This window comes from Heteronotia binoei, chromosome 6 (genome assembly GCF_032191835.1).
Source record: "Heteronotia binoei isolate CCM8104 ecotype False Entrance Well chromosome 6, APGP_CSIRO_Hbin_v1, whole genome shotgun sequence".
In the NCBI taxonomy this organism is placed as follows: domain Eukaryota; kingdom Metazoa; phylum Chordata; class Lepidosauria; order Squamata; family Gekkonidae; genus Heteronotia; species Heteronotia binoei.
Genome location: NC_083228.1, coordinates 82672710 through 82686481, shown reverse-complemented (window position 1 = coordinate 82686481; position 13772 = coordinate 82672710). Strand labels below are relative to the sequence as shown.

Below are 13772 nucleotides of genomic sequence, written 5' to 3'. Positions count from 1 at the left end.
GGCAACATGGGACTAGCCTGACCATCCAGGTTAGAGGTCACTGGTACTCTACATTAGGTTATTGTTATTGAAAATAAGAGTTCATGCATCCTACCGTTGGTAGGGAGAGCCAGTTTGGTGTAGTGGTTAAGTGTGCGGACTCTTATCTGGGAGAACCGGGTTTGATTCTCCACTCCTCAACTTGCAGCTGCTGGAATGGCCTTGGGTTAGCCATGGCTCTTTCAGGAGTTGTCCTTGAAAGGGCAGCTTTTGTGAGAGCTCTCTCAGTCCCACTCACCTCACATGGTGTCTGTTGTGGGGGAAGAAGATATAGGAGATTGTAAGCCGCTCTAAGTCTCTGATTCAGAGAGAAGGCAGGTATAAATCTGCAGTCTTCTTCTAGGGTGAAAAGGTAATTTCAACAATTTGTTACTTTGCCTTCTATTTCTAGCAACGTAGTCGGGAACGTATTCAACATCTTCAGGTAAACTACTTTGGAATATAGTAACTTGGGAATGGCAAATTCAGGCCACTTCAGTTTACAATTTCTTTTTGTGGAATCCTTCTGTCACACACTCCACACTCTGTGTACACTGGAAAGCCATAATTGTAAATGGGGGAGGGTTAATTAGATGGAATGTTCACTTTTATGTGGAAATGTCTCTGGTGTACCAATTTCTGAATTTTCTTTCACGGTCCTTAAGGAGGATCTCTGCTCATCCTTTAAAATCCATATGTTGTAAATAGGACATACAGATAATGTCCAGCAGATGGCAATCCTGCCCTGCTTCAGCTGTAGATAGTAATCTCTACAATGAATCCTTTTCCTGCAATAAACATTTGTGTGCAGTGATTATTTCCTGTAGCTGAAGACTTTGTAAAAACAGAGGCTGAACTAATGTGGTTTAGCTTCTATTAAAAAAAAAGTCCATTTGTAGCCTCTTGAGTTTCATTTTAAAACATTATAACTCTTTCATCACTGACAGCTGTGTTTACATTTTCAGTCGACTTTTGAAATTTACCACTGGCTTTTATTCAACTTTTCACATTCATTAGAAATCATGAGCAAATATACCAGTTGTTTCCACAGAAAATAAATACTTGGACTTTCACAGCTTCTTCCATTAACGTGTTCAATTGGTCTAGTCATTATTAGACAAGAAAGGAGAGAAGTATTGGCTCTGGATTTTTTCATCATATCCTTTGTTATTTTTTTAATGATCTAATTGCTTCGTTGTTCTAGTTGTACCAGTCAACAATTGCTAAGACTGCAGTCCTGAGAGGGAGATTCTCAAAAAGCCCTCCTGAGGTATCTTCTTGAATATTGTATTGCCTTCTGCATATTTTAACTATTATTTTTGGTGCTTTTTTTTTTGTTCATACAATCAGGGAAAGAATGGATTTCCCCCCATTATCTCATTTATATAGAATCAAAGGATCACAGAATCATAGAGTTGGAAGGGACCTCCAGGGTAATCTACTCCAACCCCCTGCACAATGCAGGGACTTCAAAATACCTCCCTCACACACATACATCTCCAGTGACCCCTGCTCTATGCCCAAAAGATAGCAAAAAAACCCTCCAAGAACCCTTGCCAAACTGGCCTAGGGAAAAATTGCAGACTGACCCTAAAGTGTTGATGAGCATTTCCCTGGGAGTGTAAGAAAGGGTCACAAGGACTAAGCACTGATGCAACCCTTCTTGCCCTCCTTCTCATGATCTGCCATATTCACAGAATCAATATTGTGTCAGATGGCCATCTGGCCTCTGTTTGAAAACTTACGAGGAAAGAAAGCCCACCACCTCCCTCCCAAGGAAGCCTGTTCCACTGAGGAACTGCTCTGTCAGGAAGTTCTTCCTAATGTTAACCAGAAACTTGATTTAATTTCAACCTGTTGGTTCTGGTCCAACTTTCTGGGGCAACAAAAAGCAATTCTGTATCATCCTCTATATGACAGCCCTTCAAGTACTTGAAGATGGTGATCATATATCAACTCTCAAGCCATCTCCTCTCTAAGCTAAACATACCCAGCTCCTTACCCTTTCCTCACAGGACTTGGTCTTCAGGCCCCCTCGCCATCTTCATTGCCCTCCTCTGGACAAGTTCCAGCTTGTCTATATCCTTCTTAAATTGTGGTGCCCAAAATTGAACACAATACTCTAGGTGAGGTCTAACCAGAGAAGAGTAAAGCGATACCATCACTTCACATGATCTGAACACTATACTTCTGTTGATACAACTGTTGAATTTGTCTTTTAGCCACCACATCACACTGCTGACTCATGTTCAGTGTATGGTCCGCTAAGACCCCTAAATCTCCGTACATACTACTGCCAAGACAAGTCTCCTCCATTCTATAATTATGCGTTGGGTTTTTCCTACCTAAATGCAAAACTTTACATTTTTGGAAGAGAGAGAGCGAGAGCAAGCGAGAGCGAGCGAGAGAGAGAGAAAGAGAGAGAAAGGGAGGGGGGAGGCCCCACCAGTGGGGCCAGGGCACTAGAAGCTCTCCCACTGCTGCTCCCCCCCTCCCAGCACCAAGAATATGGACAGAGCATCACTTACAGGGGTAAAAAGAAAGAAGGGGGGGGGGAGAAAAAAAAGCCTTTCTCACCATCAGATGACCCCAGCCAGCAACAATTCTGCCCAGAGGTCATTTGGTAAAAAAAAAAAAATAGCTACTGGAATGCCCACTCCCTGTCCCTCCCAGCTGGAAAAAACACACACACCCTTCTTTGCTGCCCAGGTCTCCCAGGGAAATCTCCCCAAAAGAGCATACTGCAAGGCACATGAAAGCTCATACCTGGAAGAATACTTCATGGGTCTAAAGTGCCAGTGGACTCCAGCTTTTCTCTTAAACACTGGGAGGGGGGGAGAAGGAAGGAGAGGCAGCCCAGCTCCACTCTGCACAACAGAGAGACGGGGGGAAGGAAGGAAGTAGAGCAGAGGTCATGCTTTGCTGGGGGCGAGGCTAGCTTTGCTGGGGACGGGGCTAGCTTTGGCTTTTATTGTGACCCGGTAGTGAGGCTTCCATGGCCTGGTACCGGGTCACAACCCTGCAAATGGGAAACACTGCTCTAGTCTGTTTCAGATCCCAAGAGACCTTGAGAGGAAGCAAATCACTCTATGTTTAAGGAGGCCTTTATTTCCTGGTGTGGACAGAGTTCAAGTCCTTGCGCTGATGAGGGTGAGGACAGCCAATAGCTTCTCTCTCACACCCCAAGCCTGATTATGATCAAACATTTACATCAACGCAGTAGGTGTGGCCACAGGGAGGGATACAAATACTAGAATATAGGCTGTAGCTAACTATGAGGTGACTGTACTCCTAACTTCACCACACAAGATCAGATAATTTTATACTGGGTTAACCAACATGGTTTAATTGCTGTCATGTCTCCTTACAATCATAGCATCATTTCATGCATTAGCACACTGATCACAATTATTTCATGCATTAATACACTGGCAGTCTAAGAAAAAAGCACTGTCTTTAATTATCCTGTCAACTAGAATGAGAACGCTGTTAAGAAAATAACTAATGAATCTTAAATTATATGCTAGATATCCCTGAGACTAACTAAATTCCTACCGATTCATAAACCAAGCTGGCTTCTACACACCCCTAAGGTCACAAACAACCAGTCTTCAATGATGTAACCCACCAGAGGGAGCTCTTACACATCCTTTCTATCCCCCCCTGGGAATGATTAACAGAACATATAATAAGCAATATGGGAAAAAGAGACCTACAATTTAGCAGTATCTGAATGTAAAACAGCAGAATGGCATTGGAAATAAACGTGGGAACAGTGTGTGCCATTGGTCAGGTCTGTAGGAATAGATGAGATAGTTCACAGGTAACAAGATCATATATTTTCAGCCCAATCCTATGCATGGTTATTCAAAAATTCAATCAGTTCAATGGGGCTTACTTCTGTGTGTACACATCTGCAGTCTCTATAAATTGCTTCACTTAAATGTGAACTCATACTGCCAAATGTTAAACATTTTATTTGAGTATCAATGAATTTACAGCAAGATTCTGGGCATACTTACTCAGAATTATCTGATTACAGTCTCTTAAGCAGGTATTCAGGATTGCAATCCTTCCCTCAAATAAATATGCAATGGCTATAATTAAAGGTGTAAATTCAATGTATACACATGAAGCTCTAAACTTAGTAGTACTTCTGATTGTATGGAATTATGCTATTATAATACTTTTGCATAGAAATCCGCATACAGCTTTTGACATTTGCTCAATAGTAACATTTCACAAAACCAATTTAATCTCCCGGGTGTCTAAAATGGGCTAAGAAGGGTAACATGAATTTGTTCTCATTTGGGGTAAAATCCAAAGCAGGGGAGTCATTGTTAAAAGATCCTTAGGCAGGGGAATAATAGCCCTTTCTTCACTGTTTCAGACACTTGCCTATCTGCGCCTTAGGATGGCTGCACACCTATGCTCACAGTAAGCTTCTTAGCCTTGGTTCAACTTGCATTGATAAGGTATCAGTGCTAAATGCTTCCAAAGCAAAGTGTTTGCTTGCTTGTGTAATATTGCTACAATCAGAAGAATTTTTAAAATGCGCATAGCCTTAAATATTCCAGTACAACTTTTTTTTGGCCGTTAAGGCACAGCCATTGTTCCCTCTAAACTGAGTTAGTGTGAGCTAGCTCACAGATTTTTATCCTCCAGCTCACACATTTTTGTCTTAGCTGAGGAAGGCTGACTCCAGAGCATACTAATTTATGCAGTAGCTCACAACTTTAACGCCAGTAGCTCACAAAACGGAATTTTTGCTCACAGGACTCTGCAACTTAGAGGGAACGTTGGTCACAGCTGATTTATGAGGATCCTGTGGGGTTTTCGAGGCAAGAGAAGTTCAGAGGTGGTTTGCCGTCGCCTGCCTTCACGTCACGATCCTGGTATTCCTTGGAGATCTCCCATCCGAATACTAGTCAGGGCCCACTCTGTTTCCTTTCTGAGATCTAAGGAGATCAGCCTTGCCTGGGCTATCCAACTATCGCTTTGAAACATAATTCGGATATATTTGTATACGGGCTTTTGAACGTTACTAGAAATATCGCCTCTGTCCCCACAACATGTGAAAGGCTTAACAAATATTATGGACATGCATTTTAAACGTTCAAAAACGCAAGCCACCACTTTCTGTGCGCTCTTTTCCAGAAATAGAGAGCAAGAAAAATGACATGGTAAAAATTACCACAGGGAGGTGGTAAATGTTCAGGGTGAGGAGCCCACCCATTCTGTCGGTCCTCTAGAGAAAACCCGCGGCGAGGCCCGCCCTCCCGGGTGAATTCCTCGGCGCCTCCTTAAGGCTTGGCCCAGCCTGCGGCACCTCCCCCCCCTCCTTCCCCGGCAATTCGCCACAGTCTCTTAGTTCGAAGTTTGAGGCCGGCGGGTTCTCCTTGAGTTAAGGAACTGTTCGTGGCGGCTGCACTAAGGTGCAGGTCCCGCTAGTTCTCCGCCCCCCGGCCCGGCGACACACACCATGGCTTCGGCCGAGTTGGCGCAGAAGCTGCAGCGGCGATTGTTGCGGGACGGGAGTTGTTCGGAGCCCACTCTCGACAAGGAGGAAAGTGATGAGGGGGTTACTCAGGAAGGCGCGGCGGCGGGCTCTCAGACTAGCCCTGAGCACGCTGAGGAGGAAGACCGGAACGTACTCAGCGCTGCGGCTGACCCGGAGCTGAGCGCCAAGTTGAGCCGCCGGCAGGACATCAATGCGGGCGCGGCTCGGCCCCGCTTCGCCCAAATCTTCAATCCCTACACCGAGTTTAAGGAGTTCACCCGCCGGCAGATCAAGGACATGGAGCGCCTGTTTCGACTGTAAGCACCGCCACCCCCCCCCCCCCCGGAGTAGTCTGCGGTAGAGTTTTCTTAATTTCAACGGGATTTACGGCCAACTGCGGCTGTACCCGTAGCCAAAGTGGATCGCGCGTCTAACTGGAAATCGGGTCGTACGAGTGTTTAAGACTGGGGCATCTTTGCGGCTCACTTCTAAGTACGTTCGGCCCCAGATGCATCCCCGTTGTGGGTTTTAAAGCTCCCGGTTCTCGAGTTTAAGAATTCAGGCGTTCAGCATGACCCTGTGTATGTTTACTCAGATGAAAGTCCTTATGGTTCAATTGGTTTTATTCCTAGAAAAGTGTGTGGATCTCGGAGGGAGGGAGGATTTCCTTGGACAGTAGCTGTCTCCTTAAGGCAGGCACTGCGAGCACGTGCTCGGTCCACTCACATCTTGGCGGTTTCACGCTAGCAGAGGCCGTTGATTTAAAACACACACACAACTGGAGAATCCTCCTCTTCTGCGTGGACGTGCTGCCTGTGTCCTTATAGAGAAATCGGCTGGTCAGTCCACAGAAAGCTTCTTAAAAGTGCTACTTTCACAGTGGAGGTCTAAACAGAGTTACACCCTTCGAAGCTCGTTGACTTCGATGGAGTGTGAAGGGTGTAACTCTGCCGCGTGAGTAGGAGCGAGCCTATAATCTGAAGAGTTTGTGGTCAGTTAGACTTTTAAAGAACGAATTTCCTCCGGCTGCAGCACTTTCTGGAAAGGGATAGTTTTCAGTTATGTTGTCCTGTCCGAAAGTGGGAGACTGTGGGTTTCTTATAGCAGGGCGGTCTTCCACTGTAGTTGCTCTGCAAAAGTGAACTGTTAAGTACTCTAGTGGAAGTGTGTTGTTGCATATAGATGCCTGCCTTTCTTTCCTTAATTATTTTTGGTGCACATATTCTTGTGAATGACAAAAGGAAAGAAGAAAGTACTTCAGGTTACATTCCCTGCTGCATTAATAGCATAAAAACAGGTTAAAGTCTTCACCTTGCAGACCTGGTAGTGCTATGTAAACTTAACCACTTAACGGTTTTTTATTTTGTTTTTTCCTTGAACTTGTGATCCAGGTATGTATACTTGAGAGTAAAGCCTTTAAAAAGTCCTGTTTCAACAAAAAAAGCTTGGCCTTCCCCAGCTCTGCAACGTCAACTGCAGTTATATTTCACAGTTATATTCCAAATCATGAAAGGTGATGAAGTGTGAACTGGGAGATCTTGGGGTTGTGGTAGATAACTCACTGAAAATGTTGAGACGGTGTGTGACTGCAATAAAAAAGGCCAACGCTATGCTGGGAATTATTAGGAAGGGAATTGAAAACAATCAGCCAGTATCATAATGGCGCCTGGGTTTTTTTGGCCACTGTGTGACACAGTGTTGAACTGGATGGGCCATTGGCCTGATCCAACCATGTGACTATGTGACTATTTGTCACATACTCCAATGCTGTTAAAAGTCCCACTGAAAGAGAGTTATACCAGATACTCCGAAGTTAGTTTTGATAAATTAATGGCATAGTGTTACTGCTTGAGAAAAAGCTCAATTGAATTCAGTAGTATTTACTTCCAAATCGGCTTACTTCCAAATAAATCTGCATTATTGTTCTGGATGAAGTAATTATGACTGTACTAAAGAACCATGCATTGTTTTAATAATTTCTGCTGATAGTTTAGGTTGTTCTACAGGTGAATTACTTAATGGGTGCTAAAAATGCAAATTGAACTTGTCTGTTTACTTCCAACAGGGTAATGTAAGCAAGACTAAGCATGACAAAAACAAAAAAGTTTGCTGCTGCTTTAAAAGTTGAACTGAGTAGATCAAATCTATACAGGCCCCAGGGAGAATTTGGCATGCAATTGTAAACCTCCATCAGATTGACAAATAAGGTTTGTCATTTGTGAGAATGGCTCCCACCCCCACTCCTGCCTTGGCTTACTTATTAATTTGTCACTGTCTCCATACCATAAATTATGGGTTGGATTCTGCAAAAATTCGTGCTAATGGAAGGAGAGCAAAGCAGAACTATTTTGCTAATTCTCCTCTCCTAGGGCCCCATGTCCCCCAACAACAGTTTTTGGGGCTGGAGTGTGAAGGGAGAGGGAAAGAAGTACCATTCTGCTGCTGAAGGAGATTCATTCTGTCAGCAGAGACTTAACAGCAGAATCCTATGGTTTGTTCTCTTCCCTATGAACTAAGGTTTGCAAATCAGCATTAAAACAAAATCTAGACTCCTGGTTTGTAGGGAACAGAGCAAATTGTAGCATGTGGTTTGGATTTAAAGACAAACTTTGCTGTCATACAGAACCACATTCAAGAAGTAGTTCCCTTGATCTTTGATGGGAGAGGGGAAAAACTTGTACAAATCATAGCTGAATGGCAATGGGCAGTGATGGTGTCCGTGTTCAACCTTTTGTAGTTCACACCCTTTTGATTGACAGTTTTTTCCTTGAAGGAGCTGACTGGTAATAAGTTGTTACTTTACTCACGCTTGAATATATTTGCCTACTGGAATGTGGGGAGCTGGAATTGCTTCCTGTGAACAAGGAAGAGAAGCTTTTGGAAAATGAGAGTTGGCTCTCTGATGTTAATGTGCTGCAAATCTGAAACACAGGCTATTAAAAATGTTGATGGTTAATAACTTTTTGTGAATTTATTTGCCAACCAGCTCTATATTATTTCCAATAAATGTCTTGAGGAATAGAAGAAAAGATACAAAGAAACATTTAGCAGCATTTTCTAAACAATTATTTATCCCAGAACCTCCTTTCTGTGGCAAGATTGTAAGCATCACCTATAAAAAAGTTCCTGACCTAGTTTTCTGCTACCTTCCTGGATAACTCTGTCTAATCTATGGTAATTTGTCAAAGTACAAATTAGGGAGAGCTCAAAATGTGTTTGCATGCTAGGATAGGCATGCAGGAATGGGCGGCCGTGGCATTTGCTTACCGAAAATACTTTATTTATTTATTACATTTATTATTATTTATTTATTACTTTAAATTTCTATCCCACCCTCTCCGCAAGCGGACTCAGGGTGGCTAACAACATACATTTTTACAATTTAACCAATAAAAACTACAATTTAAAATTATTTAAAACACTTAAACATTAAAACATTCCATTGCATTTTTGATGGCCTGTCTTCTCAACATGTTCTCAGTGGTCACACAGCTTTATTTTGAGCTAAAGCTTTTGATGCCTCTGCATCTTCCTTTCTAGTTTGAGCAGTTTGACAGAGAACTGTGTTTCAACAGTGATTGTGCTTCAGCTGTGAACTTATTGGAACTCTGCTATATGACCCTTCTTGAGGTAAAGGAGCAACTGTCTTTTTGCCAGTGTACTAGAGGGCTCCACACAACTGTGGTACTCTCTGTAAGTCCAGAGACAGAGCCAAGAGCAGTAATTACACAACAGGTATATTTATTTATATCCTACTGAAAGATTCTTGAGATCATTTATAAATATAATCAAATCCAGATTATAGAATAATTAAAATAATAAGACTACATCAGCAGCAGTAGCACCAAAAATGAAATAAGCAACAGAACCAAAATGTGTTTACACAGAAGAGATATTAAGAAGAAGAAGAATTGCAGATTTATATCCTGCCCTTCTCCCTGAATCAGAGACTCAGAGCGGTTTACAATCTCCTATGTCTTCTCCCCTCACAACAGACACCCTGTGAGGTGGGTGGGGCTGGAGAGGGCTCTCACAGCAGCTGCCCTTTCAAGGACAACCTCTGCCAGAGCTATGGCTGACCCAAGGCCATTCCAGCACGTGCAAGTGGAGGAGTGGGGAATCAAACCTGGTTCTCCCAGATAAGAGTCCGCACACTTAACCACTACACCAAACTGGCTCTCACAGATAATAACAGTGTGAAATACAAATTAAGCAAAGGTTGGCCGATAAAGATCTTGCAATCAGTGAGCCTTTAAAACTGGAGAACTAAGTACAGGAAGGAAAAGAACAAAATATAGTTAATAGAGGGCTAATTAAAGTTGTATCACTATCTACAAATATAGTAGCAGCTGTCCCTTACCAAAGGCAAAGTGGCCTCTGTGACCAAGTACTGCCTACCATCCTAATTTCTCATACTCCGCTCCCTTTTCTCACAGCTGTGTGTCCCATTATGATTTTTAGACCTTAATTGGACTTCTACATCTCTAATACCTGCATAGAAGGAAGACTTTCAGTACATTTTGATTTTCTTATCATATATATTGCAATGATATAAGAAGTTATACCTGTCAGAATATTTTCTGTAAAGCTCCTGAAGAAAGAGGAGCTGCTCAAACTATACTCCCTCAACCCTTTGCTCACAGTAATTCAGCTTGCCTTCCCTAGTCCTCTTCCTTCTGGGTTAGGTACAAATAGCTTCTCCTGTTTTCAGACCCATTGTACCCTTTTTTAGTTGTGCAGGAAGGCTAGGCTTCTTCCTGGGAGGATTTCTGAAGTAGACCCTAAGTAGTTCACATGCATTTCAGAATTCTTCATCAGCATTTAGTGTTGGGCTTTGTGAACTCCACCATGTTTCACACTATCTTTGAAATAGATATTCTAAGCTTAGGGTCACAGAAGAAACAGTTCTCTTCTAATATGTCCCTGTAAATCATCCCCAAAGAGGAGTTAATATCTCTTCTCTATTGTTGCTGGTCTGGAGTTGGGAAACAAGGGTCTGGAGAATGCAAAAGAGATGAAGAACTTGGGTCACTTGTTGACTTCTGAAACTCCAAAGCATGTCAGTTTTGAAATATTCAGGCTTTAAATTTGCAAAGCCTCAATGTGGGAGTAAATCTGCCCTCGGTGCTGAGTAAGCAGAAACAGCCCAGAGCTGTTCATATTGATCTAGCACCCTTGACTGCCAAGTCTGGCCTTGTTGATATAACCTTTCCCCTCTTCTGTCACTATGATTTTCTATCCAGAAGTAAGCACTTACAACCTTACTTACCATATCAAGCTCCAGCTCTTATGTAAAATGAAGCAATTCCAATTCTCAGCAGTAAAGGTCTGTACTATGTGGAAAAGCTCCAGTGCAGAACATCCTGAGAGGTTTAGAACCAAACTCAATTAATTTGTTTATTTACACATCTGCCGCCTTCATTATATGAAGTGGGATGCATGTGGGGCTTCCCCTTTTACATCTAGTTGGGGTACTTCTTACTACAGAGTTGTGAAGCAAGTTGGTTGGGCTCCTCTTGTGCTCATAAAGTTAACATGAAGTTTCTTTGGGACTGCACTAGGGAGGTCTTCAGTGTAGGCAGGCTGATGCAACTTTCTTTGTTCAGCCTTAATTGACCCTTTGATCACATTCACCTTTACTTCAAATAAAACAGCTTTTAAATTGAACATGGCGCTTTGCCAATTACAGTAAATCATCCTGAGGTGAGGGCAGGTGGTCTGGGGAAAATACATACAAATCCAGGAGGAAAAGCATGGTAATGAGTCTCTTCCAGATCAGATAGCACATAGGAAAACAAAGCAATTAGTATTTGGCATGGGGATTCTGCAGAAGAGACTTAGTCTTTCTGGAAAACTTGAGAAATGCGCACAGCTGGAATTTTGACTAAAAGACAACTAGTTTTTAAGTTCAGAAAACACTCCTCCATGATATTTGTGTTAATTTTCTGTCTCTTAAAATTATATATAGATTTTTTTTAACCGCTTTACAGGGCCTCGTGCACCAAGTCTGCTCATCCTGGTGTCTTCTATTCTAGGCTGGGCTTCACAAATCTAGTGCACTGGGCTGCTGTGGCATCTAGAAATTTCATTGTGGCGCCTAGTGTCAGCAATGATTTTATTATAGCTTCTTTCTGCAATTACAAGTGGAAGCTTTTATTGTTTTACATCACAATGGTGTGTTGTATGACAAAGATAAAAATGCATGAAGTGGTTGCCACTGCTTTTTTATATGTAAATTTAACTTTACAGTGGTGGTGGATGAATTCATTTCTTAACAACTTACTTAACTATACTGGCTCTGATATTAAATAAAACGGAGCTTTCTAAAGCAGTAGTGGAATAATGAGAAATTGGGAAGAAATTAGATTAGGGTTAGAGGTTCACTTTTTCTTGTGATTTCAACCATGGTGCAAATGCTGCACAATGGCTTCTGTAGATAAAACACCCAACATTCTAGGGCCATGCAGAGATGAGAATTTTTTTCTATAAATCTAGGAGACCCACTAGATTTGCAGAAAAATCTGATAAGATTTTAAATCCCCCTCCAAAAACTTGGAGGAGCAAAGTCTGTCCCGCTCAGACCTCACAATTCTAATGAAGAAATCCTGATTTCAAAAGACCATAAAGGCTTTTTTTTTTTTTAAAGTAGTCCCCTGTACAAGCACCAATCATTTCTGAAGGGGAAAGGAATGAGGTGGTAGCAATTGCAACACTTGGAACCAACAACCTCAAATCAGGAGGGTGTTGGAGATGACAGGGTGTTGAAGCAGAAAGTATGTTCTCCATGCTTGCTGCTCAAAGCTTCTTGCCACTGTTATCCACGATGATAAAGCCTGCCCCAACCAAACACCCATGACCAGATGGGCTGTGGTAGTGGTGGCAAGAGGCTTTAAACAGGAAATGTAGAGGGCACACTTTCTGCTTCAGCCTCCCTCTCCTCCTGTCTGATACGCAGCTGATTGGGGGTCTTGCCGGCAGGAAGCTTGGGAACCAATGGATGGGAGTTCCCTCTCGCACAGATTTTTCTGGCCCTCTGCTTGTTTCCTTATATACTAAAGCATTTTTATAAACTTTTTAAAAAATTAAAAGAAACTGTCAAAAGGTTGGGTTATTTTTACTTTCAAAATTTATATCCTGCCTTTCTGCTCTTACAGGGGCCACGAAGGCGATAAATAAATTAAAATATACATAATAAAAATGCATTTTAAAACCAACCCTCAGAAAAACAGCAACACATCCTTAAAACAATTCAAACCAGAGCTAAAATACATACTAAGACATAAAAACAGCAGTTAAAACTTCAGGCAGGAATGATCACCAAATACCAAACAAAATGAATCTTCACCTGGTGGCAGAGGATGGCTACAGAAGGGGATAGACAAATCTCCCTGGGGAGGGAGTTCCAGAATTTTGGTGCCACAACAGAGAAGGACTTCTCCCAAGTTGGTACCCATCTGATTTCAGAAGGCAGGGGCACCTAAAGCAGGGCTTCCAAAGATGACTGTAATGAATTAGTTAGGTTCATATGGGTACGGTGAACCATATAGCTTTTGTGGTAGGAATAAGTGGAGTATATGAAGCACAAAACCCTAAAAGTGGAAAAATGAGTCTGGCTCCTAGAGCCAAAGAAAATTTGTTAAGTCCTGCTTCTAGATTACAAAAATGGCAATTAGCAGCACAACGAATAGAATGTGTATCTTCTGTTCCATTTATTTAAATGTGTTTTTGAACCCTGCTCTGCTGTGAGCTGTTTGCCACATACCAGTAGATTCCAAACACCGCACATGTACTGTGAACAATATTTCATCATTAACACCACAACCCCCGCCCCCCATCTTCTTTAGTTCTAATATTGCTGGTAACCATAGGGTTGCCAGGTCCAGCTCAAGAAATATCTTGGGACATTGGGGTGGAGCCAGGAGCAAGGGTGTGAAAAGCAGGATTGAACTCAAAAGAGAGTTCTGGATATCACATTTAAAGAGACCATGTGTCTTTTATATGCCTTCCCTTCGTTTGGAAATAATGAAGGATAGGACCACCTTCTTTTGGGGGTCCAATTCTGTGACCAAAAGAAGGTGGCCCTATCCTTCATTATTTTCAAATGAAGGGAAAGCATTTAAAAGGCACATTTTTGAAACTTGAGGCTGTTTTTTTTTTAATGGAGAAGCATCAGATGCCATGCTGAAACTTTGGTGCCTATACCTAACCCCCCCCCCCCCCCCAGCCTTCTAAGAGCCCCAGATACCCACAGATT

The 13772-nt window shown here is 42.4% G+C and overlaps 1 protein-coding gene across 1 annotated transcript in view; it reads left to right on the top strand.

The window, feature by feature from the left end:
* The first annotated feature begins 5299 nt into the window (after positions 1 to 5299).
* The window catches only part of EFHD1 (EF-hand domain family member D1), a 49275-nt gene continuing 40802 nt past the window's right edge, over positions 5300 to 13772 (top strand). The window contains exon 1 of the mRNA XM_060241954.1: positions 5300 to 5835. Coding sequence (XP_060097937.1) covers positions 5501 to 5835 — 335 coding nt within the window. The 5' untranslated portion in view covers positions 5300 to 5500. The remainder of the gene's footprint in view (positions 5836 to 13772) is intronic.